This window comes from Mycena indigotica (genome assembly GCF_014461135.1).
Source record: "Mycena indigotica strain 171206Taipei chromosome Unknown Mind.scaff0015, whole genome shotgun sequence".
NCBI lineage: Eukaryota > Fungi > Basidiomycota > Agaricomycetes > Agaricales > Mycenaceae > Mycena > Mycena indigotica.
Window position 1 is genome coordinate 1516554 of NW_023503014.1, and position 24813 is coordinate 1541366.

General features: G+C 47.0%; 4 protein-coding genes across 4 annotated transcripts; 2 read left to right on the forward strand and 2 right to left on the reverse strand.

The window, feature by feature from the left end:
- Positions 1–225: 225 nt before the first annotated feature.
- MIND_01342400 (uncharacterized protein) lies at positions 226–1508 on the forward strand (the record flags this gene model as incomplete). The annotated part of the gene is made up of 2 exons (XM_037369866.1): positions 226–1018; positions 1078–1508. The coding sequence occupies 2 exons, from the start codon at positions 226–228 to the stop codon at positions 1506–1508; spliced, it is 1224 nt and encodes a 407-aa protein (XP_037213862.1).
- A 1936-nt stretch (positions 1509–3444) lies between these two features.
- Positions 3445–6203, forward strand: MIND_01342500 (CFS1-like protein; the record flags this gene model as incomplete). The annotated part of the gene is made up of 15 exons (XM_037369867.1): positions 3445–3588; positions 3920–4051; positions 4100–4130; positions 4195–4205; positions 4267–4403; positions 4521–4729; positions 4780–4811; positions 4864–5018; positions 5067–5198; positions 5250–5302; positions 5352–5681; positions 5732–5775; positions 5830–5845; positions 5886–6122; positions 6172–6203. 15 exons carry the CDS (start codon positions 3445–3447, stop codon positions 6201–6203), a joined length of 1695 nt encoding a protein of 564 aa, XP_037213863.1.
- Positions 6204–20753: 14550 nt separating this feature from the next.
- Positions 20754–22868, reverse strand: MIND_01342600 (uncharacterized protein; the record flags this gene model as incomplete). Its single annotated transcript, XM_037369868.1, has 11 exons — positions 22701–22868; positions 22594–22639; positions 22451–22535; positions 22145–22397; positions 22026–22085; positions 21846–21977; positions 21654–21794; positions 21538–21605; positions 21304–21487; positions 21146–21252; positions 20754–21072 (listed from the first exon to the last, which is right to left on the reverse strand). The coding sequence occupies exons 1-11, from the start codon at positions 22860–22862 to the stop codon at positions 20754–20756; spliced, it is 1557 nt and encodes a 518-aa protein (XP_037213864.1). The 5' UTR covers positions 22863–22868.
- Positions 22869–23364: 496 nt separating this feature from the next.
- On the reverse strand, positions 23365–24560 carry MIND_01342700 (uncharacterized protein; the record flags this gene model as incomplete). The annotated part of the gene is made up of 5 exons (XM_037369869.1): positions 23365–23835; positions 23889–24051; positions 24109–24227; positions 24278–24441; positions 24497–24560. The coding sequence occupies 5 exons, from the start codon at positions 24558–24560 to the stop codon at positions 23365–23367; spliced, it is 981 nt and encodes a 326-aa protein (XP_037213865.1).
- Positions 24561–24813: the final 253 nt, after the last annotated feature.

Genomic DNA, 24813 nt, shown 5'->3' on the forward strand with positions numbered 1-24813 from the left:
GTCATATGAAGAACATTATATGTTGAGATATTGGAGCATAAATGTAATATCTTATGCATATGGTATGGTCCTAGTAGCTTGTCAATAGTAGATTTCTAACTCCCATACAGATTGGCTTTAATTATTGCAAATTATATTGTGTTATAGCACATTATACTGCCCCCAAAATAATTATACATAATTTGGTCTAAGCTACCTTGGGAGGTTTTTCCTGATGTGGCGGCTATGCAGACAGCCTGGGAGAAGATGCACGAGCATCTCCCGGTTTTCCAAGAGCTTGGGCCGGAACGAGCTGACTTCAATATACCCAAACTTCACAACATCCGACATTATATCGATTCTATTCGTCTACTGGGCTCTGCGGATGGCTATAATACTGAAAATACCGAGCGCCTACATATCGACCTCGCGAAAAACGGCTATCGGGCATCCAATCGCCGCGATTACGTGCAGCAGATGACACGCTGGCTGACTCGGCAAGAGGCTGTCCACCGTTTCTCCCTGTATTTAACATGGGCATGCCCTGGGTATTCACCGGGACAAGGCTACCAACGACCTTCGAATGTTGATTGGGACGACTGGGACCAGGCAGATGACGTCAATGGTGAGGAGAATGGCGACGGGGACTCAGACGATGAGGAGGAGGATCCGGAGCAGATCACGTACAATATTGCCGCTCGACCTGCTTACCCAAATCTTTCTGCTTCCGACATCGAGACGAAATTTGAAGTGCGCGACTTCTTGTTCTACATGAACCAGTATCTGGCTCTGCACCAACTCCCTGGTGGTGGGTTACTGGGTCCAACCACGCGGTTTGGTGCATTCAAAAAAGCCGCTCTTCATCTTCCCATTCTTCGTGCGGCTGAAACCGAATCCGAGAAGGCCGATGTGATTCACGCTGTCCTCGCAACTGAAGGCCTAATCTCTGACAAGGGAATCAAACGAGGTAGTCCAGCTCGGTCCAGCACTGTCCTTGTCCGTGTCGAGCCGAAAGACCGGGAACAAGGTCCACTCAGTGGTAAATTTCGTTTTTTTTTTTTTTTTTTTTGCGACATAGCTCATAGGACTCCACTACAGGTCTCCAAATTGCACATGTCAAGCTCATATTCCGTCTCCCGGCTCACATCGCACCTCATACACATCCTCTTCTCTATGTCCACTGGTTCACTCCATTCCGTGATACACGAGCCGATTTTGACTCCCCTTCCGGCCTCTCTCGTATTTCCCACTCGACCACTGTTGGACAACGGCGTTCATCGATCATTTCCCTTGCCGATGTTATTCAAACCTGTCATCTCATCCCCAAGTTCAGTTCAACCGTCAGCGCTAACTGGGATTGTAACAGGGTTTTGAACGAGGCTACTGTTTTTTATTTCAACCCGTACTTGCGAAATCGCGATTTTTACCTATTCCGTTATGGTATGTACCTTGTATCCGAGTATCATAAGCGTAGGCAGGCTGAGTTAGCTGCAACGCTTGCAAGGGGTGCAAATCGTATTCATTTTTGACCAACTTCGAATTTTTACTGTGACCATAAGTATAATATATCTACTCCAGCAATCTTAAGCTTTCATAACTGCAGGCCAGCACTATGGAAGCTACTATAAGATTGGCTGAATGGCATATAGTGCTACAGAGTGCTACGTGGCATTGACTCCAGGGTACCGTAGTGCTATGCTGGCTACAAGACCATGCGTAGCTTTGGCTGAGCATCTCATAGCAAAAAATGGGTTTCCTGATGTATAGTCAGACATTTTCTCAGTAAATATTAGGTGAAACAACCCCAAGCTCTTTTTCTGACATTTTTCAGGCAAAAGTTGTGGAAAACAGTTTAAATTTTCACTTGGAACAAAATTATTCAAATTTTTCATCTCACTTTTCACAGTGAAAATTGTGGAAACAGCACAGTGAGGAAATTATGTGTTTGGTTGGCTAATTTCACCCTGATTATTCCAAAGAAAACTAAAGCATTTTTAAAATGTTCAACAAAGGAATAAAGGTAATAATTGTTGAGGATGGAGGTGGAGAGAAGAGGCGCAGAGGAGCAGATGGGTAGAAGAAGAGTATGATTTATTGGTAGCTAATACAAAGGTTTATATAGTATTGCTGTTTGTTCTAGATAGTTCTACAAGGAGGGAGAATAATAGTAAGTGGAAATGGACAGAAGCTTGGGGAACACCGGAGTTCCGGGCTTGGTAAGCACCTGCTGGTGATGAATCCCAACAATAATGGGCCAAAAAACCCTATCTCTATCAATTAGAAAAAAGACTTTAAAAGGGCAAGTGGATAGAAAAAGAAATCTATTGCCAGTGGGGGGGGGAATAGCTTCCCAGATTATGGTAAAAATACTTGCCTATAGATGCAAATACCAGGGGAGCCTCCACTTTCCCCTCCTTCAGACTCTCTGAACTTTGCATCTGAAGCATGTCCCGCTCACACCCCTTTGAATGCCCCAAGCCAACCTGACTGCCCTCCATAGCCTCTACTGCTTGCACTATCATCAATCTGTCAGGGGAAGCCCCCTTTCGCCCCCCTCAGAGACGTAGGGTGCAGTTTTTTGATCCAGTTTACAAACCGGTTTATAAACCAGTGTTTATAAGTTTATAAACCAGGCTAGTCACGTGACTTAAGTGATCCAACTACTGCTAGCTGATCAACGTTATTAATTATAAGTCCTGTACATTATATATAGTAAATTATCACCTGTACCACAGGTTACTGAGAGAAAAGAGGTATGAAGAGCCTCTGGGTTGCCTTACAGAAGAATAGAACTTTCTTGGTCACAAGGAGCCTTTTTGTATTATCATATTAGAGATTATCAGCACTTGGTTTTCCAAAATATTTGAGGGAGATTGATCTACTAATAAGACAAATTTGAGAACAGGTTCAAATACTAGGGGCCTTTGGCGCTTGCGGCCATAGGCGGGGACCTTGCTTTTTCTGGTATAAACACCAGTGTATGATTCCTCAGTTTGGCACTTAGCATCAACTTGAAGTCTTTTCTTCGTTTAAGCAAGGTAATTTTACAGTGAAAATGAATGGCTTTCACCACTCAGTTATAGCTGCACTGCTAGAAATTTTCAAAGAAAAGCCTTGGCATCATCAAAAAATTATTTCTGAAATTCAGAGGCGTCACAGGCAAGTATAAAAACTCATTTATTTATGAATTAAACCATTTGTTTATGGCAGAGGAAATTTCATTCAAAAAGTAGTCTTTTAATTAACTTTTGCAGCCTAATTTTCGGAGTCAGACTAGGGCTCGGCACCGTACGTACCGTATACGGTACGTGACCATTTACGGACGATACGGGCCAAGTTCGGACCTTACGGCGGTACGGACAAGCGGCCGGCCGGCCTCACGGTACGGTACGGACGTCTACGTTGGGTAGACCGGCCGCGTATCACGGCCTCGAGCCCGCGTTATTGGTGAGATCCACGATTTCCATGCGGTCACTCGCCAAATCTGTGGCCAGGGAGTTGGAACAGCGGCCCGGTGATCCCATCACCGTATCGGCCCGCACGTACGGATACGATACGGAGCATACGGTCCACTGTCGGAGCTCCACGGTACGGACATTTCGTCCGTACGTACGTCCGTATGCCGTATGGCTACGGATACGGTGCCGAGCCCTAAGTCAGACTATTGATCGATGCATCGTCCTTGGTCACAAATTAGCTTGGCTTTCTCTGCTTCCATATTGTCGTTGCAGCTGAAGTCTCCGGCCCCCATCCCATCTCACTCTGAACCTTGCGAAACACTGATGGACAAGAAATATGGTCGCAGCCCATGCCAAGCCTAACCCGACTTGACCTAGCGCAACCTAGCCCACATTCAAACAGCAGCCGCCTTTGTCGGCTCCCGCGCACATTTCCCGCTGCCCGCCACATGTTACTTTGCCGGCTGACCGATCCCGACTAGCAATGTGGCAGGGCCGTCATTATCGGCCGCCTACGAATATCACTATGCCACGTCATTTATCCGTCCTGGCCAGCTGGAGTATATGGGCTGTGGCATCCTGCCTTCCCTGTAGCTCTGTGGGTCCGTGTGAAGGTACGCAACTTTGGCAAGGTGGACCCTACTTAGAGGAAGATCTTCCAGTCCACTTATCATAGCGTAGCTGATCTTGATGGTCTTGCCAATCACAACGGAAGACAAGCGAATGGCTCCAACTGTCGAACGTTCATAAATAAAAGCTGATCCTGTCGTTCGTCCACCCTTCTTCCGCAATCCCACCACCCGCTCCAATGGCGCTTTATTCGTCGCAGCTCCTCGATACGCCAGCTACACACTCACGCTACTCCGTTTTCCGCTTATTAGACGCCGCATGGTCGACCTTCACTGAAACGCTCAGCAGCACAAGCCTCCGCGCACTACACCCTATCGCCCGAAGGAATATTGAAGGGTGGGTCTCGAGTCTTCTTTTCGCGTCCTTCCCGTTTCCGTGGCGTTTCATCCTTTCCTTGGTTGACACTTCTTACATCAATCCATCTATCACATCAATTACTCACTGCCTGGACAGGCTTCTCGCGAACATCACCGTCGGAAAGCTCACCGTTGCCACGGCCAGTGAGTCCGGCTCAAACGCGGATGACCATGTGGTGGACTTTGGCCAGACGGATGCCGAGCCACTGCTGCACGCAACGCTGCGCGTACGCTCGCCGTCGTTCTGGATGCGCGTTGCGCTCTTCACGGACCTCGGGCTGGCGGAGGCGTTTATGTTCGGTGACGGTGTGTTTCTCCGCTCTCGTTAGGGCTTAGTGCTGACGACCATCGTTAAGTCGACTGCGACAATATCTCCGCGCTGATTCAGGTCGGCGGCTTCTTCATGAGAACCGTTCCTGACCGCTCATTTGCCCGTGTAGATCCTGATTGCCAACCGCGAGGTGCTCACAGGCGTCGATACGCTGTTAGCGTCGGTGTTGGCGAGGGGCCGGGCTTTGACGAGCAACAAGTTTATCGGCAGCCTGGCTAATTCGAGGGCAAATATCTCAGCACACTATGACCTTGGGAACACCATGTGCGTTCAGTCTCATTCGAGCTTCTTTCAGACGTCTCAAGAGTCCAGGTTCTCGAGCTTTCTCAGCGCGGATATGAACTACTCGTCGGCGATATTCAAAGACTTCGACGAGGATTTGGATAACAATGTCAGTGCAGACGATAGGGAGTCGTTGGAGGAGGCTCAAATGCGAAAAGTTCGGTGCGTTCCATCCATAGCATTCGTGCATTCCCACTTTGACGGGCTGGTTAGGTTGGTTCTCAAGAAGGCGAACATCTTACCGGGACAACGAGTACTCGAAATTGGCGCGTCTCACCCTACAACTCCTCCCTCCGTAGCGCTTACCATCGGCAGGTACGGGTTGGGGTTCCCTTGCCATCATGGCTGCCAAATCGTTCCACTGCACCATTGACTCCTTGACCCTCTCATCTAACCAAGCCGCTTTAGCGCGTACTCGAATTGCGGAGGCAGGCCTCTCCGACGCGATCACGGTACATTGCATGGACTTCCGTCAATGCAAGGACAAGCCCGAGTGGAAAGGGGCCTTTGACAGATTTATTAGCGTGGAGATGATCGAGCACGTCGGGAAGGACTTCTTTGAAGAGTATTGGGCCGTCGCGGACTGGGTGTTGAAGGAGCGGACGGGCACCGGGGTCGTTCAGGGAATTACGATTCCCGAAGCTCGTGCGTCATGTTCTTCTCTCGTGTCCTAGTTCACTAAGGCAGGTGACCAGGCGTCGCAGGGTACGAGACGGGTGTCGATTTCATACAGAAATGGGTACGTCGCCAGCCGTCCTTTCTCCGTTGCCTGCCGTGCTAATCCAAGCGTCAGAGTGAGCATTCTGTTGGTCTTGTGGTTGGCGTCCAGCTAATCTCATTATTAACTAGTCTTCCCCGGGGGCTACCTGCCTTCTATTTCCTTCTGGATTCAAACTCTGAACGCGGGCTCCTCTGGTAAACTTGTCGTCGATTCGGTGCATAACATTGGCCCGCACTATGCACGCACCCTGCGCGAGTGGAAACGAAGATTCCTGGCGAACTGGGAGGGTACCGTTCGACAGGCCCTCGTCAAGCAGTACGCGCTGGACGACGCGGCATTAGAGCTATTTAGGCGAAAGTGGATATGTGCGTTTTCAGCTGACTGGCTTATGACTGCGACTAAACGGCTTCTCAGATTATTTGTACGACTCAACCACTCTCTGCTGAACTGCTTATTGAATTAGTACAGCGACTATTGTGAAGCTGGCTTCAAGACACGGACACTAGGGGATCACATTGTCACCTTCACGCGCGAAGGCAATGTCGGGTTTGGATGCGACCTTGAATTATCTGGACTCTGATGATAACTATGACCTCGTAATTTATTTGTGCATTATATTACTTGACCATAATCCAAGATGGAGCAAATTGGTTCGAACTATCTCTCTATAGAAGCTGATGTTTAAATTTATCAAAAAAATCTGCAGGTATGCTGAATGTTGAGACACTCTATTAGGTAGATTATTCTCCCTTTGTGTATTTCCGTAGCTCTTATTCATGCTTTGAATCCTCCCCTGCTAGGACTCTTGTCAGAGCCTCCAGGGTTGCCCTTACTCTGACAACCCGATTCAACCCTCAAGGGACCACTTCAATGGGCCCTTTTGGCCCTGCTTGCTGCACTTGTGGGCCCAACAATTTGGCTGTTCTGTTCTGGACATGTGCCTCTCACACTGGGGGCACAGCCTACGGCGTGCCGGAACACGCGTTCCAGCCGCGTGGCTGTCCCTAGGCTGACCCCGGACCTACCGCGGGCTCGCCTCTGGCTCACCTCTAGTCACCGGTGTCTTTGTGTCGTCCCACAAAGAATCGCGAGTGTGTAATTACTCATGACAGGAAAATGATGGCCCGGCTTATAGATAATCCGCCCAGGCACATGGCCAGCAGCAGCTGATGAATCCGAGTCCGTGTCTCGGGCCGTATGCCGACGGGTGTGGGAAAGGCTTGCTCCGGCTTGACTTCAGCCCAGAAGGCTGTTTCAGTTCTGGCGCCCCACTAGTCCTCTGTCTGGAAGTGTGTTGTGCAGTAATATTTAGCCAATGCGTAACTTCTGACTGCTATAAGATATAGGAAATTGGTTAGACACAACCATATATTCATAATTAATAACAAAACAAAAGATAATAAAATTCAAAGATATTATTGCTAATCTCCTATGTTTTACGGCCACGGTTTAATGCCCAACAGACTACCATTGACTTTCCACTGATCCCCTTATATGTTTTGGATGGCCTAACCCAAGCTGATAAATGGGTGATAACATGCTGAGGCTCAATAACAGTTAAAGTTTTATAGGGCTCAACTGCTACTAAAGTTGTCATAAGCTTGGGAAACTCTTGGAAGGGTGTTTGACTAATATCCAAAGTACGGTGCTGTTTGATAAAGATGAACTTTCGGAGAAAGCCATGGAGAGGAATTTCCAGGATTCTTTCAATGCGACCAGTCTTGTATGCTTGAGGATTATCTGGAGACTGGAACTGTATGAGACAATTGCTCTTGTGTGAATCAAAGCAGCTATAGGTTCGTCCATTTTCATGATATTGCCGAAGACGTTTGGCATTTGGAGGAAGTGTCATGTTCCTGTGTGCACCATCTGGCAGACTCCGATAGTCAATATAAAGCTCATGATCTTGGTTCAGATAGCCTAGAAGTAACCTATATTCTTTATCTGACATGGCTGGATTCTTGAAAAGAAATTGAGCCAAATCATCTTCACTGAGTTCAACTGTGCCTGAAGGTTTGATAATAGATGGCTCTAAGATCTCTGCTAATTTCTGTAATGATGCATTTTCAAAGTCTTGATGGTGCAGATATGCCAGTAAACGACATCCACGGGCAATTCGTGTTAGCATGGTTAGATCCATATCCACTAAACAATTGATAAGCCATACAAATATCAGACTTCAGAGTCCATACCAAGTTTGTTATTTGTCTTTGTTTTCTGAAGATCACCATTCATACGTTCACCCCAGTACTCACTCAGGGCAGGTGCAGGTCCCCAATAATTCATCTGAGCCTCATTATGCAAAGCATAGTGGGTGTTTGGAGGCTCAACAATATCTGGGAATATACTTTGGGTCTTCATTCTCCATTGAAGAATATGTTCAGTATATTCCTTGGCATCATCCTTAGATGTTTGGAAAGATGCAATAATATTTGTTGCAGCAACAAGATGATAGAAGTGCTCCAACATGTGGCTGCTAATATTTGCATCTTCATGCAACTGGACTTCAGGGACAACTAGAGGAAGAATCACTGTAAACAGTATTAGATACTGATCTGCTTTGAGTTTGCCATGTTTCTTGTCTCCTAGATTATTGGGAAGGCCTGTGACATGGGTTGGAAGCAGGACCTCCTTGATACATGTCTGGAATTTTGCAACCACTGACTTGGAAAGCTTGTAATTGCCAAATACAGCTACATCTTGAAACTCATCATCATCATCATCATCATCATCACCATCATCAGGATCAGGATTACTCTCAGAGTCAGAGTCTGGTTCTGAAGGAGCTGGAGTAGCATGAGGAGTACTTTCTGCAGAGTCTGAATCGGATTTGTCATCTGCCAATTCCATTTCAATATCCTCTTGTTGAGATAGGAATATGCTGGGTTGAGGAGTGAGACTTCTAGACTGAGCAGAGCCTGATTGAGATCTAGTTCTTCCTAGCATTTCAAAGTCAGCAGCAGGAGCAAGTCCATCTGCCTCACTCCCTGCCTCTGTTCTATCAGCCTCTGAATAATTTTCAAGATCCTTGACATTCTTCAACTCAGTTTCCTTCTCCTGAGTCCGGCCAATACCATAGATAACACGGAGCTGGAATTTCAGAAGACCTTCACAAGTATTGTGCATGAACCCTAGAATTGTATCCTTAACAGGATTCCAGTAAGGAAGCAGATGAAGTGATGAGGATCGGACTCCATTTTTTGTTGCAACTGCATTTCGCCGATCTATTGTTTCCTCTTTGAGCCATTCCTGTGCATTTTCTCGGACTCCCTGTCCTGTACGCAAGACCCAGTTTCCATGATCAAGACGGTGGTTTTCATCAGAGGTGAGAAGACATGCCCAGCAGTACTGTCGGGCAATATGAGATAAAAATCCAGATGCCTCCCGGGCTGCCAGCAGATCTGCAACTAGTGGAAGAATGCGAATTTGAACTGAAACCCCTTCAGGATGTTCATAGGTCTTGTGCATTTTGCCTGGTGGCTCATATGCTAGGATTGATTTCACAACAGAGTCAAGAATATGACGTAGTGTGATAGCATCTGGCTTATCAGGACTTGGGACAAGGGCAAGAATATATAGGTTTTCTCTGCGATAGCGGAGTTCTGGAGGTAAATTCAAACAGCAAAGAGCAATTGCACCACATGACACTTGTTTCCCTAATGAAAATTCAATATCTATTTTTTTTTCCAAAAAAAATATTGAATTAAATTACCTGCAGTCTTGTTGAAGTATGGATTAAACCAATCAATGTACAGAGCAAAAACCAGATTATGTTTGGTGCTAAGGTAGTCTGTCAACCCAAGCCAAGCTGCACTATCTCTGAGATCACTGATAGGTGCACTTGATGCAAGAATATCTCTATCAATTGCAGTACCAAGACTTTGTTCTATAGCCCTCTGTGAAACAAAGAATTGAACCCAGTCATCTAAATCTTGAGTATTGAATGTACACTGGGGAACATCCTTAGTGCCAGTTGCAGTTTGGCGTTGCTGATGCAGTTTAGTATTGCAACGCCTTGCATATTTAGATTGTCTATATTGGCAATATTCAGGAATATCTGCAAGATCTCCAGAGTAGAGTGTGTAGCATTTTCGGCAGCAAACAGTTCGATTGATCTTGGGCTCTATATCAGAGTCCTTATGGATGGTCCTGATATCTAGAGAAAACTTGAAATCTGGCAGTTTTACATCCTTGATTCCCTGTGCAAGCAAGACAAGTCTCACAACTTCCATAGCAGTTGTCAAAATAAGATCTAGAGCCTTGAGGAATGTGTTGATAGTTTGCCTGCTGATGTTACCCTGAACATGAAGCCACATAGCAAGTGTTGAAACAAGTTGAACAACTAAAGTGATTCCTTCAGTAATGTTTCCCATTTCTGGTTCTATTTGAAAATGTGGATTTTTTAAACAATTTACCAAATATGTCCTTACCAGAGTCACTATCATCAGAACCATCAGGTGGATTTCCCACTGCAGCTGGACCTAGAACTTGTATAAATTCCTGAAATATTATAGAAACTAATCTACCTTGTGCTGGACCTGTGTTATTATTTTCAAAATCTGTATCTTCAAGATCTGTTGAAGAATTTCTACTAGGAGCTCTGGTTTTACGTGAGCGCTGTCGACCTTGCCTAATGGGGCCACGGGAATGAGCATCACGTTCCTTTGCAGTGACCATCTTGCCAGGCTGTGGTATCCCATCAATTTCGATAGTGCTCTCATTGCACTTGAATTCAGAGCAGGTGCAGGGCACCAGAGGACGACGAGTTCTCCCAGTCATTGGGGGGAGGACAGAAAACTCGGAGCCCTCTGTCTTATCTAGCGGATGCTCGCCCCTGCCAAGGCTTATCACTATCTATCATATGGCCTCCGGCTCAAAAGAGCAAGATAGCCGGAGGTGAATTGCAAGAAGCAATTCTCGTCCCGGAACTACGTCATATTGATCGCGATCTTCCGGCAATCGGGACGGTGACATGCGACGGGTGTGTGACCGTGAGTCACACACCTCCTCATCATCCCCCCACATCGCCCTCCAACGGGGTCCCCAGTCGAGAGGGGTGGGGACAAGTTTTGTATGCTCTTTCAACTTGTACTGTGCTTCTGGGTGAATGAACGACAGTTTGGATGGGGGTTTTAGAGTGTTGGTCTTGCGGAGACGGGGCCTCGATGTATAGTGAGATCCATGTCCAGTTAATAAGAATTACTCACCGCTTGCCACGCGTCTTTGTAGGTGCACGCTTCCACTTTGCCATCACATTGTCGTCGAGCCCGCCGGAAAACCATGCCAGCAGCGGGATGACGGCCTGGCTTTTCGCATGCTTGATAGCTGTAGGTGATCTTCTCGCCTTGGACTATAACCACTTCGGGAGTCTCTAAAGCTTCATCGTCTGAGTGGGCTGCTGGATTGCCAACCATTCGGAGCAGAGGCTTCCGGAGTCCAAGTGCCTTGGCCTCTGCATAGCGAAGGTCACGAAGCTGAGACATGATTAGCATATGAAAAGTAGAAGTATAATAACCCACCGTTGTGCGGCGCTTGGCGCGAGCATCCATATCAGCGGAGTCTTCGAGAGCCTCGGGATTGGTTTCGTACTGGCGGCTAATTTTCCCAAGGTAAATCATGTACTTATCATACCAGGAATGAAGCAAGTTGGTGTCGTCAGAGATGCGGATGGAGACATTCAGTTTCGTTAAGCCAAAAGCTCTTGCGCTGTTCTGGAAGGTGATTGTCGCAAGATGGCGGTGCAGTTGATTATATGGAGAGCCAGATGGACCAAAAACATCGGGCAGAAATCGGCGGAGCCCAGCTGCGGCGACAGCAGCAAAAGCTGCTCCGAGGTGTTCGTGCGGAATGAGGGACAAATCCTTGGCAATCTGACTTTTTGCAACCCGCGCATTCTCTGCCACCTCCTCATGAAGGCGCTCCGCTCGTCGCTTGGCTTCCCCAATCAGTTTCTTGGCCTCCGAAACTAGCTGCTCCACATGCTCGCCGAGATTATCGACCTCCTTGTAACGCGACTCGAAGAAGGTGATCTCGTCATCAGCCCGACGAACAGGTGAAGTGGCCGTGAGTGCACCGATTAGGGCTCGTGTACAAGCCCGGAAGGCAGTCTGGAGTCATTTATCAGTAAGACATCACATCACATTGAGAATTCACACCTGCGTCTTCGCTAGCATCCGCACTTGGTCGTCAGGTACAATGGGGACAGGCTCTTTGGCAGCTTTAGATTTTCTCTTCTTCTTCTTTGATTTGGCGTTAGCACTGCTGGGAGGTTGCTGGTGATTTGCCGTGGCCGAAGCAGTGTCGGATGTGTCGGGAGCAGGAGAGCCGGAAGAAGTGGCATCGGCCCGAGCACCTGGATTGCCGGCGCTGCGGGGCTTCTTAGACCGTGCGCTGTCAGATGACGGAGTGTCAGTTTGGTCCGCTGGTGTTTTTGCGTTTAAGCAGCATGAGAAGGTCAGAGCAGAATGGTACAGAGGGGTAGCGAAGAAGCCCGACTAATGTAGATGTTGGAACAAAGAGTATTGGCACCGACATTAGAGTCAATGCCATCTAACAACGTGCCCAGCATGTCATTTTTTCATGGCCAATAGAAATTGGATTTCTTTGTGCTCTACAGTGATGAGGGTGCTACGAGGTGAGCCCGCGGCAAGCCCGCAGTAGGTACGAGCCAACCACGCGACCGGCCACGCGGCCAGACCGCGTGTTCCAGCACGCCACAGCCTATGCCCCCAGTGTCAGGAGAAGCCTGATGGTTATCTTGTTATGAGACAGGGCTGGGGCTATGCCCCAGCTTTGAATATTACTTAAATAAAGTGAATTTCTAAACAAATAACAATCCCACTGATTACAGCATAGCACACAGGTGCACAATAACCCTTTTAAATATCTGCTCTACTATTATCTACACAAATTGCAACCCAAGCAAGTAAAGTTTATATACTCACTTACTATACTACTGACCTATTTCGATCAATTCAGCGGGCCTGTGACCCGTGACCATTTAGCCGAAATGTTCAATTCGGCTGCAGGCCGAATTTCGCGTGACTTATTACCTGATTAGGAAGCGCGGAAAATTCGAAAATCATCCTAATTGGGACACTTTGGGACCAAAAGATTTGGCTGTGACCTGTGACCGGCCGAAATATTTCGGCCAAAAAATCCCATGTGACCGTGACCGGCCTAATTGAAGGAAATGGGTCAGTATCTAGTCATGCGTCACACCAGCCTCGGCCTGACAAAACTTTCTCGTCAGTAGGGTAGAGCACGGGTGAGGGTCAACCCGCAGGGTTTCAGGGTAGGGTCTGTCAGGGTCAGGGTCAGGGTACACCAATTTCTGAACCCGGCCAAACCCGGACCCTGTCAGGGTCAACCCGGACCCGTGCTCAACCCTACTCGTCAGTCATGCTGTCCCACCAAAGTTTAGGCCCCAAATCTGTCCAAAAGCGGTAATTTTCACATGATTTTTTGGCGCCGAGATAAATTTTGTTGCACATGTCACACACCTTTGGGGGTGATGAATTGAATAAAATACTTAGTACAGTATTGATTTGTGGGAAGGCCCAGGAATACTTAGTACATACTTAGGTGTCAGCATGGCAAATAGCCATAGATATAATGTTTTTATGGTACTGGGTGCCAGATATTATGTACAGCTTTGTATCCCAATTAGGATTGGTTACATTTTACAGCTTTTGTTACCAATTGGGGGCTTTAACAGCAGGGGCCCCAAAAAAAGGAAATGTCAAGTAAATAAATTGCTAAAGCCAGTGCCAAACATGTGTATACATTCACATGACATCTGCTTAATATAAGAGCAATTTCTCATAATTCTCCTCTGGTAGTTCTTCTTGCCCACCATCTACAATGAATAGGGAATGGCACGGATAGGTGCAATCTGTGCAGATACATGGATTTTATACGTATGGATACGGATATGGATAGAACTTTCTATATCCATGATACCCCTGGATAAGTGAACACTTGAAGATGTGAGGGTCAATAAGGGGGATAATATACTCTAGCACACCTATGTCACGGATAAGACCCGGCCCGTCCGCTCTGGCGCTGGTGTCGGGCCATTGCGGGCCCGTAACACGCAGCACGTGACGACGGGGAACATGCGCCCCAGTAGGAGGAACGCACACGTGGGAAGCACGTGACCGAGAACGACGCGTCGAGCCGTCGCCGAGCCCAACTCGACACCAGGGGACTGGGGAGGAGTGCTAGGAGGTCAGGAGTAGCGCCTGGCCTGCAAGGGATGTGCGATCATCCCCTCTGCGGCCAGGAACGGGAGCGAGGAGGAGGAGGAGAGGCCAGGGTGTCTGATCACCCCCTTTGCGGGCCCGCGTATATAAGGCGCGATAGTGTACCCTGTACTCTATCGCTTAGATCGTCTGAAGAACTACCTTACTCCGTGCAAAGAGACGCTATCGACTCATCGGGCCCGACACGACCCGATTCGAACCATCGACCACCGACTACGACAAGGGACCGAGTTCACGGGCCCTTTCGGTTTCGATCTACACCGCCCGCCGTACTTGCGGGCCCGACTATTCGTCTGTTCTGTTCCGGGCGCGCGTTCTTAGGAGGAGTCCTTGCACGGCCCGACCCGCAGTCTGACAACCTACAGGTGCACCTGTTTAGCCCACAACACACTGTACATTATCAGTGGCAACGACACAGGTTGCCACTGATAAGCCCCAGTGTTATTAGCAATTCCCCAAGTGGTGAATAATTGTTGGTGAAGGAGGTGAATAATTGTGAAGTCCAAGGCAAATTTTTCCAAGTCCAGCATGTAGGGGTGAATAAAGGTGAATAATCCAATCCAGGCTATTTTCACCAAGTCTCCCGGAATCACACTATGTGACATGTGACACAACAACCCAAAAAGGAACTTGTGTCAATAGATAGTAGAGCTGGTAGTTTTAGTGACTATGTGATATGGTTGTATACCGCAACATAGAGTGATACATGACAAATTTCTAAAAAAGGAATTTGGACAGCGCAGTCATCAGAGAGTGTCACAGATCATCACAAAACCAAAGTTGTATATTTTGTCTATATGGACAACTTTCATTAAGTAACCTATAGTGACAGCTCAATGGTGGTGTCTGGACTAGTCAATCACCAGCTGAGATATAACTGATAACCCTCTATCTCTATAACTAAACAGACCACAGAGCCGATTGAAGTACTACTAGGGATATCTGAATGGTAGGGTCAATGTTCCTATTAATAAAATATTATCAGAATATCCATAATAGCTAATGATTATCCATCAGACATTTTGATCTAGCCATATTTCCACCAGTTCTCCATGGATTCAGATGATTGTTTCATTAGTAGGCAGGTGGTCATATTGCCTTTATATAGTCTGATATGACCCTAGTGTCATACCTTTGGAATAGACTGTTATACCACTTTTGGTAGTTTTTCTATCTCAAATTTGATCAAGCACAATGATAGCTTGATATCTGGGTAAGGAATGCATGGATAATCATAATCTAAGTTGTTTTATAGTTTGATGGATCCCTATAGTAGCTTTGGAGATGTATATATATTTTTAGACATCCTGTATGCCTGTGTATATAGCATATTTTGTGTGTTGTGCCAATTTCCTAATATCTCACTTGAAGGCAAGGAGTCTCCCATGAATAAAGGTAGGAAGCATACAGAAGGTTACCCCCAAGAGATATTATGCCTCTCATAATGTTTTATCTATGTAATCTCATGTAATTCTCATTTATACACATGACTGCTATTACACATCATATTGACAATACTGCCCCATTTCCTTCAATTAGGCCGGTCACGGTCACATGGGATTTTTTGGCCAAAATATTTCGGCAGGTCACGGGTCACAGCCAGATCTTTTGGTCCCAAAGTGTCCCAATTAGGATGATTTCCAAATTTTCCGCGCCTGCGGCACGCCGAATTTCCTAATCAGGCAATAGGTCACGCGAAATTTGGCCTGCGGCCGAATTGAACATTTCGGCCAAACGGTCACGGGTCACAGGCCCGCTGAATTGATCGAAATAGGTCAGTACAGCCATGATCTATTTGTTGATTATGGATCAAGATATGTCAAGTGTAGTCAATGAGGTATATCCAGTTACCCACATACTCTGATTGATGACTGTATGTTCTTGAATGATGAATTGGGGCAGACATTCAACTACAACTGGTCAGAAATTAATTTCAAGTATGATCTAAGACTTGAATGTAGGGTTGTATAGACTGTCAAATGAACCTGTCTAGCACTTGAATCAACCTTATAACTAATCTGGATCTCTCACAGTACCATTATCAGTGTTATCTATGCCAAACATGATGGGTTTACCATGGCATAGCCTTTGTGAATCTGGATAACCTGAGTATATGGACTAGTAGGGGTATAATCCACCTTCTAGAAAGTGGTGCCCCCTCATTACCAGCATATCACCATCCTAGGTTATATAGCACTAAAGGTCTTCAGTAATTGACCAACTCTAATACTTGCTGTATGATTGGGAATGGGTAGGTGTGTGGTGGATCATCCCATGGAACTATATCAACTTGGATCATGAAGTCCCATGCATGGGGTCCCAAGATATCAGTAAAACACTCTGTAACTCAGTATTCAATCATGCTTGGTAGTCAATAGGTTGATGAGATGGTACCAGATGAGATGGCTGACTGAGCAGACTAATAGTAGGATGATATACCTTTCAAATAAGCTCCCTCCCAACTTTGTTCACCCAGGCTAGCTATAGATCCATGGTTATCTTTCAGGGTTGATGGAAATCAAATACCACTGATGAGTAAATACACTGCATAATTGGGATTATATTGACTGGGGATTAGGGATGGACACACTAGAGCCTCAGCTTGGAGTCTCTGGCTATATAAGTCATCTTCCTTATAATGTTGGAGTACCAGATATTCTCTTTTATATGATGGAATAGCAACTACAGTGATTATATCATATGATGGTGATGAGATACCATGTTCTATTGATAATACTCTTTGCGACCTTCCTGACAGTACTTAAATCATGTATTTCCATCAAGTACTTACGGAGATAGAGGCTCATCAGTTTTAAATCAGCAAATGATTGGCTGGTACTGCCACAACTATTCAGCTGCCACTATAGGTTACTGAATGAAAGTTGTTCATATAGTCAAAATATACAACTTTGGTTTGTGACAATCTGTGACATAGTCTAATTCTTGTACCATCAAATGGTGAAAATTTCCTTTTTGGAAAGTTGTCATGCTTATCACTCCGTATTACGGTATATAACAGCACGGCACAGGTACCGAATAGTTGTTATTGACCAAAAGTTCCTTTTTAGGACACTCTGTCACATGTCAGATAGTGGACTTGGTTCCGATAGCCTATGTCGTATTATTCACCTTTATTCGCCCCTACATGCTGGACTTGGAAAAATTTGCCTTGGACTTCACAATTATTCACCCCCTTCACCAACAATTATTCACCACTTGGGGAATTGCTGATAACGCTGGGGCTTATCAGTGGCAACCTGTGTCGTTGCCACTGATAATGTACAGTGTGTTGTGGGCTAAACAGGTGCTCTAGCAGCCTAAAACAGATGTTATTACATATTGGCTTGATGGTACATAGGCATAGAAACATTTTCATACTACCTTGATAGAGCTTTTATATAAATATCTTCTTCAATCCATGGGTATATCCGTATCTGTATGCATGGATATGGGTACACAGCCACTACGAATACGGTGTCAAGTGGAAAAAATGTTTTCCTACATAGATATCCGGAAGTGACTTTGTTTGGGAATATCCATATATGTTCGTGGGATCCTGGTGGCACGGTTTCTCCTGAAAAGGAAGTAGGAAGGGGGTGTGGCAGAAGGGGGTTGAGTAACCTCACATGCATGTCGTGGGGGGAGTAAGAGCTCAGGGTCTACTGTCGTTACAGTAGACAACAAACACTTCAATTGTGAAGGGATGTCTGAACAAGGAACATTTTCCAAGTGTAGACCATTAACGTAGCAGTAGTAGGTTCAAGCCAATTGAACCTAGAGAGTGCAACTAAGTGAGAATACTCAATCACACCAGAGGTGGGGGTGTTTGGGGGTAAAGTCAGATAGCAAGTTTGTAGATACAGAATGGGGGTGCTCCTGGCTGCTTTATATACACATTCAGATGTGGCTGTGCAATCCTGTGTATGTACATAGCACAGATTAGAATGCTTCTTGGGTCCAAAATAATAAGGGGTAAGTAGTGTTTCAGGCTATTATAGCTAAAAACTGTAACCTAGTGTCAATCATGTCAAAATTGCAGTGCAGAGACAGCAAATGGTTTCAAACTAAAATTTTTTTAGTTTGGACTTGTAAGGCAGTGCCTAATGAGAAGACACAAGTCAGGAAAGCTGTGCATGTTTTATATGTCAGATCATATGTCAGAGTTGGCAGACAGCTGACAGAGTGTCATATTGCTGTATTCCAAGTGCAATGACTGAGCTCTGCAACTGAAATCAGGCACAACAGATAGATAGTCGGGCCCGCAAGTACAGCGAGCGGGGTAGATCGAAACCGAAAGGGCCTGTGAACTCGGTCCCCTGTCAGTTGCGGTGGTCGAAGGTTCGAATCGGGTCGTTTCGGGCCCGATAAGTCGATGACACCTCCTTGCACGGAGTAAGGTAGTTCTTCAGACGATCTAAGCGATAGAGTACATGGTATGCTATCGCGTATTATATACTACTGGGGTGCATGTTCCCCGTCGTCAAGCACATGCGTGACCGAGAAGGACATGTCGAGCCGTTGCCGAGCCCAACTAGACACCAGGGGACTTGGGAGGAGTGCTAGGAGGTTAGGAGTAGTGCCTGGTCCGCAAGGGATGTACAATCGTCCCCTCTCCGGCCAGGAACGGGAGCGAGGAGGAGCAGGAGAGGCCAGGGTGTCCGATCACCCCTTTGTGGGCCTGCGTATATAATGCGTGATAGCGTACCATGTACTCTATCGCTCAGATCGTCTGAAGAACTACCTTTCTCTATGCAAGGAGGTGCCAACGACTCATCGGGTCCGACACGACCCAATTCGAACCTTTGACAACTGACAGTGACAAGGGATCGAGTTAACGGGCCCTTTCGGTTTTGATCTACCCCGCTCGCCGTACTTGCGGGCCCGACTATCCGTCTGTTCTGTTCTGGGCGCGGGCTATTAGGAGAGGTCCTTGCACGGCCCAACCCACAGTCTGACACGATCCATCAAGCCCTCCCAACAATCACCTTGGGACAGAGCCTGCGACACCACTCAGGCCTTCTGTGCTCTACGTCGGCAGTTATGGATGACCAGGATATAGTTGGCAGACCCTTAGAGTTTCTTCTCTTTGGATCCTCCCCAGCTAGGCTCTTGTCAGACCCTCCGGGGTTGCCCTGACATCAGAGCATCAAAAAAAAAAAAAATTGGCAGCCCTCCAGGCTGCTAAATACTATGGTATTTTACTCAGTTCAAATATTACATGTCACACTTGCTATAAAATTCGAATTTTTCACATGTCACGCTGTTTTGCTTGAATTCATGTCAAGTCGATCTTTGACCAAATGTTGCCAACGTCGTAGCTCCTGTCCCTCAAAAAACAACTCTAGCGCTTCCAACCTTTAGTCCAGTGTTGCTCGCTCCATACCCAAAAAGGCAATTTTGACATTTCTGAGTGCGATTTTTCTCATTGGGAAACAATCCAAATTCAAATTTTCATATCAAATGTCACAGCATTTTTGGCATTCAGATTGAGTAAAATACTACAGTAGGCTGAAATTTTTTGGCACACTGGATTGGATAAATTACTACAGTATTGAAATTTGGCTCTTCCAAATGTCAAACAATTGTTTCTGGCCTGTTTGAGATACTGTCAGCTAAATTTCTTGCTCTTTCTGTTTTTATAAAAAGTTATCTTTTGCTGAGTTGGAAAGGTACAGCAAAAGCAGCACTTTCCTTTTGAGTTTCTTGCAGGAAGAAAGACCATCTTTGTGCAACAACAAAAGACAGAAAGAAAGAACATCTTTCTGTGCACCTTTCTGTGTCATTGAAATGAGTGGCCAAAAAAGGAAGTTTGAAAGAGGGAATCTTATTTCCCTGTGGACCGGCTCATTGACCTTTCTCCCTTGGATATGCACAAATAATAGGAGTAATACCCACTCCTGCCCAAATGTGCATTTTTATCTAGGGAATCCAGCTCATAGACCGTAATGTCCGATGAAATTCTTAAATTACTTGCTAATTATGCCATAAGAAAATTCCAAACTTGGGAAATTTCAAGGTACCATAGATATCTGACCACACATTGATTTTCAGCAAAATACAATGGAGATTTTGTCTCCCATGATCCAGTACCTATCTACTAGTAACACCAGTATCTAGCCGAGCGGCGAGGATTGGACTGCCATACCCACATATGGGACTATATGGGCTTATTATTATTATTATTATTATTATTATTATTATTATTATACATTCCTAACGACTTTCCTTCAAATTTATCTACCATCCGATAATCGTATTGAAGTTATGCCTCGTGAAGCCTGTCAGAAAAGTGTCTAACCCCAGCGGGCCGGCGGCAGAAGTTCCACGGTTCCAATTATTGTGCTATCAAAGGTTCTGACCGCTGTCAATCCAAGAGGATCGGTCCTGTGGTACTGGTTCTTGATTGCCTTTATTCTTGTGAAATCTTGTGAGAAGCATACCCACACTTTTACGCGGTTGCGGACTTGCGGTGATGGTCTTTATTGCAAAAGTCCATCGCAGGGACTCGGGAGTCGGGAACTTTTGACGATGATTCCGTCTTTAATTAATGTGACGTTTCCACCAGGGGAATTTGAAATTGGGACGACTCCGAGTCGATTGACGCAACACCTAATACATCACAGCGGCGATAAGATATAGCTCAACCAGGCCCGGGCCTGTCAGCACCGGCCAAAAATTGTCTTGACTGCGCAGAGACCGGCTGGTCGACGCCGGACCGTCTCTGGTCTCAGTCTATTCTTCATCGCTCTCATTATGGACCACATCGCTTTCAGAGCCATCTCCGGCAGAAAATCGGTCTTTCAGAGTCTGTAGGTCGGCGGCCAGCTCTAGCATCTCGTCCTTCTCCAGGCCTAGATCCGTTGCGGCTTGAATGCAGACCGCACGACCCTTTTTCAGAAGCTTGACGTATTGGTCCAGAAAAACGGGGGTCTGTTCAGTGACACTGAGAGAGGTGACTGCCGCCACACTGGAGTGGAATCGATACAGGCCATCGGTGGGCCTAAAGAATGCTGGGAAAGAGTTGGGTAGGGGATAGGCACCGGCGTGAGTACTGTGTTTGCGTGTGAGTGAGGAATATGGATACTCAAGACATCAGAAGGTGCAATGAGCAGTAATCCAGTCACCTAATCACTGGACCAAGCATCCATTGAATCGTCTTGGCTAACATTGCCTCGTCGTATGCAGTAATAGCGCTTTGGGAAAGGCCCCTGGTGACGTTGTGGCGTGAGTACTACATGTACATGAGGAGGTAGGAAGAAACGACGAGCTAGTTGATGCTTACTGATCTTGTTCCTTCCGACAGCCGTGGGCGGGAACCAGGCGACAGGCTGTAGAGGTGTTCAGGGAGCTGGCTCATTTTCAACGAGCTACACAAGGGAAATATGCCTGTCAGTGAAGCCAGCGGTGCTGTGCCACCACATAATTGCCCAGCAAAACTATAGATATCATGGTTCGACGCCTTCAGACTAAATCAACCGTTCAGCGGTCACGAAAACTGTACATAAAGATGGCGGACCGGAGCGGAAGCGTTGCGCTTTCAATGTGAGCAGACAGAATGGCGGACATGTGATATGGGTGGGAGCGCTATCGAATGTCGGATGACTTCGTTGTTGCAAGGTGGAGTATACATACAGTGGCATGAATATATTCGCTTTCAAAAATGTCAAGGTGCCATGCCGCTGGGTGTTGGATAGGCACATTGAGGAGCGACAATTCTCCCAGCCCGCGGAGAGTGAGAGCGTCATTGATGGCGAGGCGCAAAGTATGCCGATTCTGCACTGACATTCAGATATGAATGGTGAGTTTCGTTTGCGAGAGACGTACGTGCAAGCTTCCAACCTCTGCTAGCAATGGGAATGTCATGACCGGGATTTTGGTACCCTCATCATGCAGCGCCGACAGAAGAGAATGAACAAAGGAGCCAAAGCTCCCGGTCTCGTGCACGACTTGGATACCCTATCGGTATTCAGAGGTTCACAGAAGCCCGCGCCACGGAGCCCGTACCTGAATCGTATCACACTCTTCTAAGAAGGTACGGACAGGCCCTTCCATAAGACCTGTATTCTAATAGTGGCGTATCAGAATCTTTTGTTGCGAATATGCACAGGTTCTAATTCACATACCTCATCGTACCTCACGAAAGTCTCGTGGCCAGCAGCCCAATTCCCTCGAGCACTCTCCTTTTCCCACTCCGGGACGTCTGGAACCTTTTGCACCGTGCGTGGGACGTAGTAAGGTCGAGTAAAATCCGACCAGTAGCGAATGTCGCGGAGTTGCGCCGCGGGTGATACATCTTCTGAATTTTCAAGGTCTAAATTCACCTGGTAGTTGCTCGGAAGAATCGCCTCTCGTTCATATTCAATGGTGTTGCCTGACCTGCCGAAGTCAGCGATTCGAAGGCAACAGGAGTGCAAAACGGGTCTACAGACCAGGCCATGTTCTGCAGTACGTGGTCTCGATCATTGTCGTCTTCCCCATAGAGCGCATTCGACTGACTCAGGGCGCCGAAGTTGGCTATTCAATCACGAAGGGGATTCAGCCACTTTAAGATGAGTGGAGCCGGCGGACCTGCCTTGGTGATCAAACACGAGTAGCCGGGGACAGTACGTCGACTCTCCCTATGGCAATTGGCAAAACATCAGCTTGGTGTTGTTTTACCGCGTGAAACCTTCTACCTACATCGTGATTGACGCCCTCGCGAAACGACACGTCATGGTCAATCTCGGAGGCGAGCCCGTCCGAGTCAGCGGAGCTCTCCCGGTAGCTCTCTTGTGTGTTCCAAAAGTGAGTTCCGACATAATTTGCCAATGAGCCTGCCTGAATATAGAGGATTTCCTTCATGATGGCCGTCAGCAGAAAGAAAAAGATGTGACTTGATGTGTGACTCCATGACGGATACCCGGCCCGGTCGGACTGGTCGGCCAAGACCATCGGATCAATCGAGGAAATCTAAGGGCGAGTCTCGGTCGGTTTAAGTTCGGGGCATTGAGACGTCTAAAATCGTGTCTTGGTCCTTATCGAAGCACTTCCAACAAAGCCATCGCCGTCGAGTCGTCCTTCGCGATCGGGATTTGTCCCACGATGTATCCACTGTTACCGACGAACGCCCGCTGCAACTGATACTAAGCAAAGATGAAGATCGTCATTGTTTGACGAGATTGTGATGTTCATGCAAACGACGTGAGTCAGGTGATAACAAGAATAATTTCGTTACGCAGCGAATTGCAACACCTTTGCAAGTATTTAAATAATAAGTTATACAGGACCCCTTCAAGGGGAGGGTTCGGATTCTAATATTACATTGTCCCTATTGCAAGGTCCATTTTCGAAGTTCAGATATCAGCTACAGCGTTACACGGAGACGATCTAGAATGCGTCGGTCTTCGGAGGACAAACGTGTATTGGGTGATGAAGTTGAATGCCTTTGATTCAGCGAGGGTCGACCGGAAGAGGGATAGCCGAGCGCTGAGAGGGGTGGGAGGCTGACGCGTGGAACCATGCCGGAGCGTTCATGGAGGTCAGGGGGTGGAAGGGAGGATGTGCCAGGTTGCGGGTAGGAGTAGTCGGAAGGAGAACCCAGATGCGTCGACTGAAAGAAGGGTGAACGCATGAGCTCGTACGTTGGGGTGGTAGCCTGAGGAGATCGCGATTCTCGCGCATAATCTGGGCCGTGATAACTATTTGTCGGCGATTCGGGCTCGTCAGACAGTGACGAGCTGGGAATTCGGCTGCTCATAAACACGCCATCCGGTACGCGGATATTACGGAGATAATCGTAGTGATCCACAACAGGGAGCAGAGTAAAATCGGCCGCCTGACAATCACCAGGTTAAGGAAGAAGATCGAGTTTAAGCCGAGAGAACGCACAGAGAAGTAGGCGACGATATGCCATTTCCGCAAGGTAGCCGCTCCAGGTAAGCGAACAGTGACAGAGTAAGTCTGCTTCGTCAACCCATCCTGTTTTGCGGGGCGATCCTTTCGTTTAGGTGGTGGCGGAAGATTAGCAGCGGATTCAGAAGCCTTTTTGGCACTAGAATGGTGCCAGCAGCGGTTACTAAGTATTCAGGTCCACACACTAAACACCTACCGACGAATGGCCTTGGCTTGTTTTTCCTCGGGTGTAGTGTCGACCTTTTCTTCGTAGAACAGGTAGTCGCCGCGCATTCGACTCTGGGACCTGTACGATGCAGGGATGAGCAAAAATGTCTCAGGTTGAAATATGAGAGTTACCATCGCCGACCTTCGGTCCATCGTACCAAGCCACCCTCGTCGACATCATCAGACTCCTCCCAGACAAACACATTTCCACTCCTGAGCTGAGCACGTTCATGCGCGAGTAATCTTCGTCGGATAAGCGGCAGAAGATTCATCCTCACAGCTTCCAAGACCTTGTGCGCATCTGACACATCTCTAATGTCTGCTTGGGCAAAAATAATTAAAAAGAAACTCGGGAGGCATTGAGTGGAACGACTCACGTAGAGACGGATGTGTCACGTATGGACCCGCCTGGGGCTGTTGGATGCCGGGACGGAAAGACATCGACGACGACGGCGAAGAGGGATAAAAGGTTGACTGGATGTGTGGCGCGGGCGTCGCCTCATTTAAGGATAAGCGTGAATCGCTGGCGAACGATCAACAGAGATAGCCGCCACTAGAGAGCCATGCTTCTTTCGGGGAGTTGACGGAATCTGGGTCTATTAGCTGGCACTCGCGGGTTAATTGGATAGCGCAAAAAGGAAGGCAGGAAGCTGACCGTATAAATAAACCACACTTGTCAAGGGCTTCCTGCTGG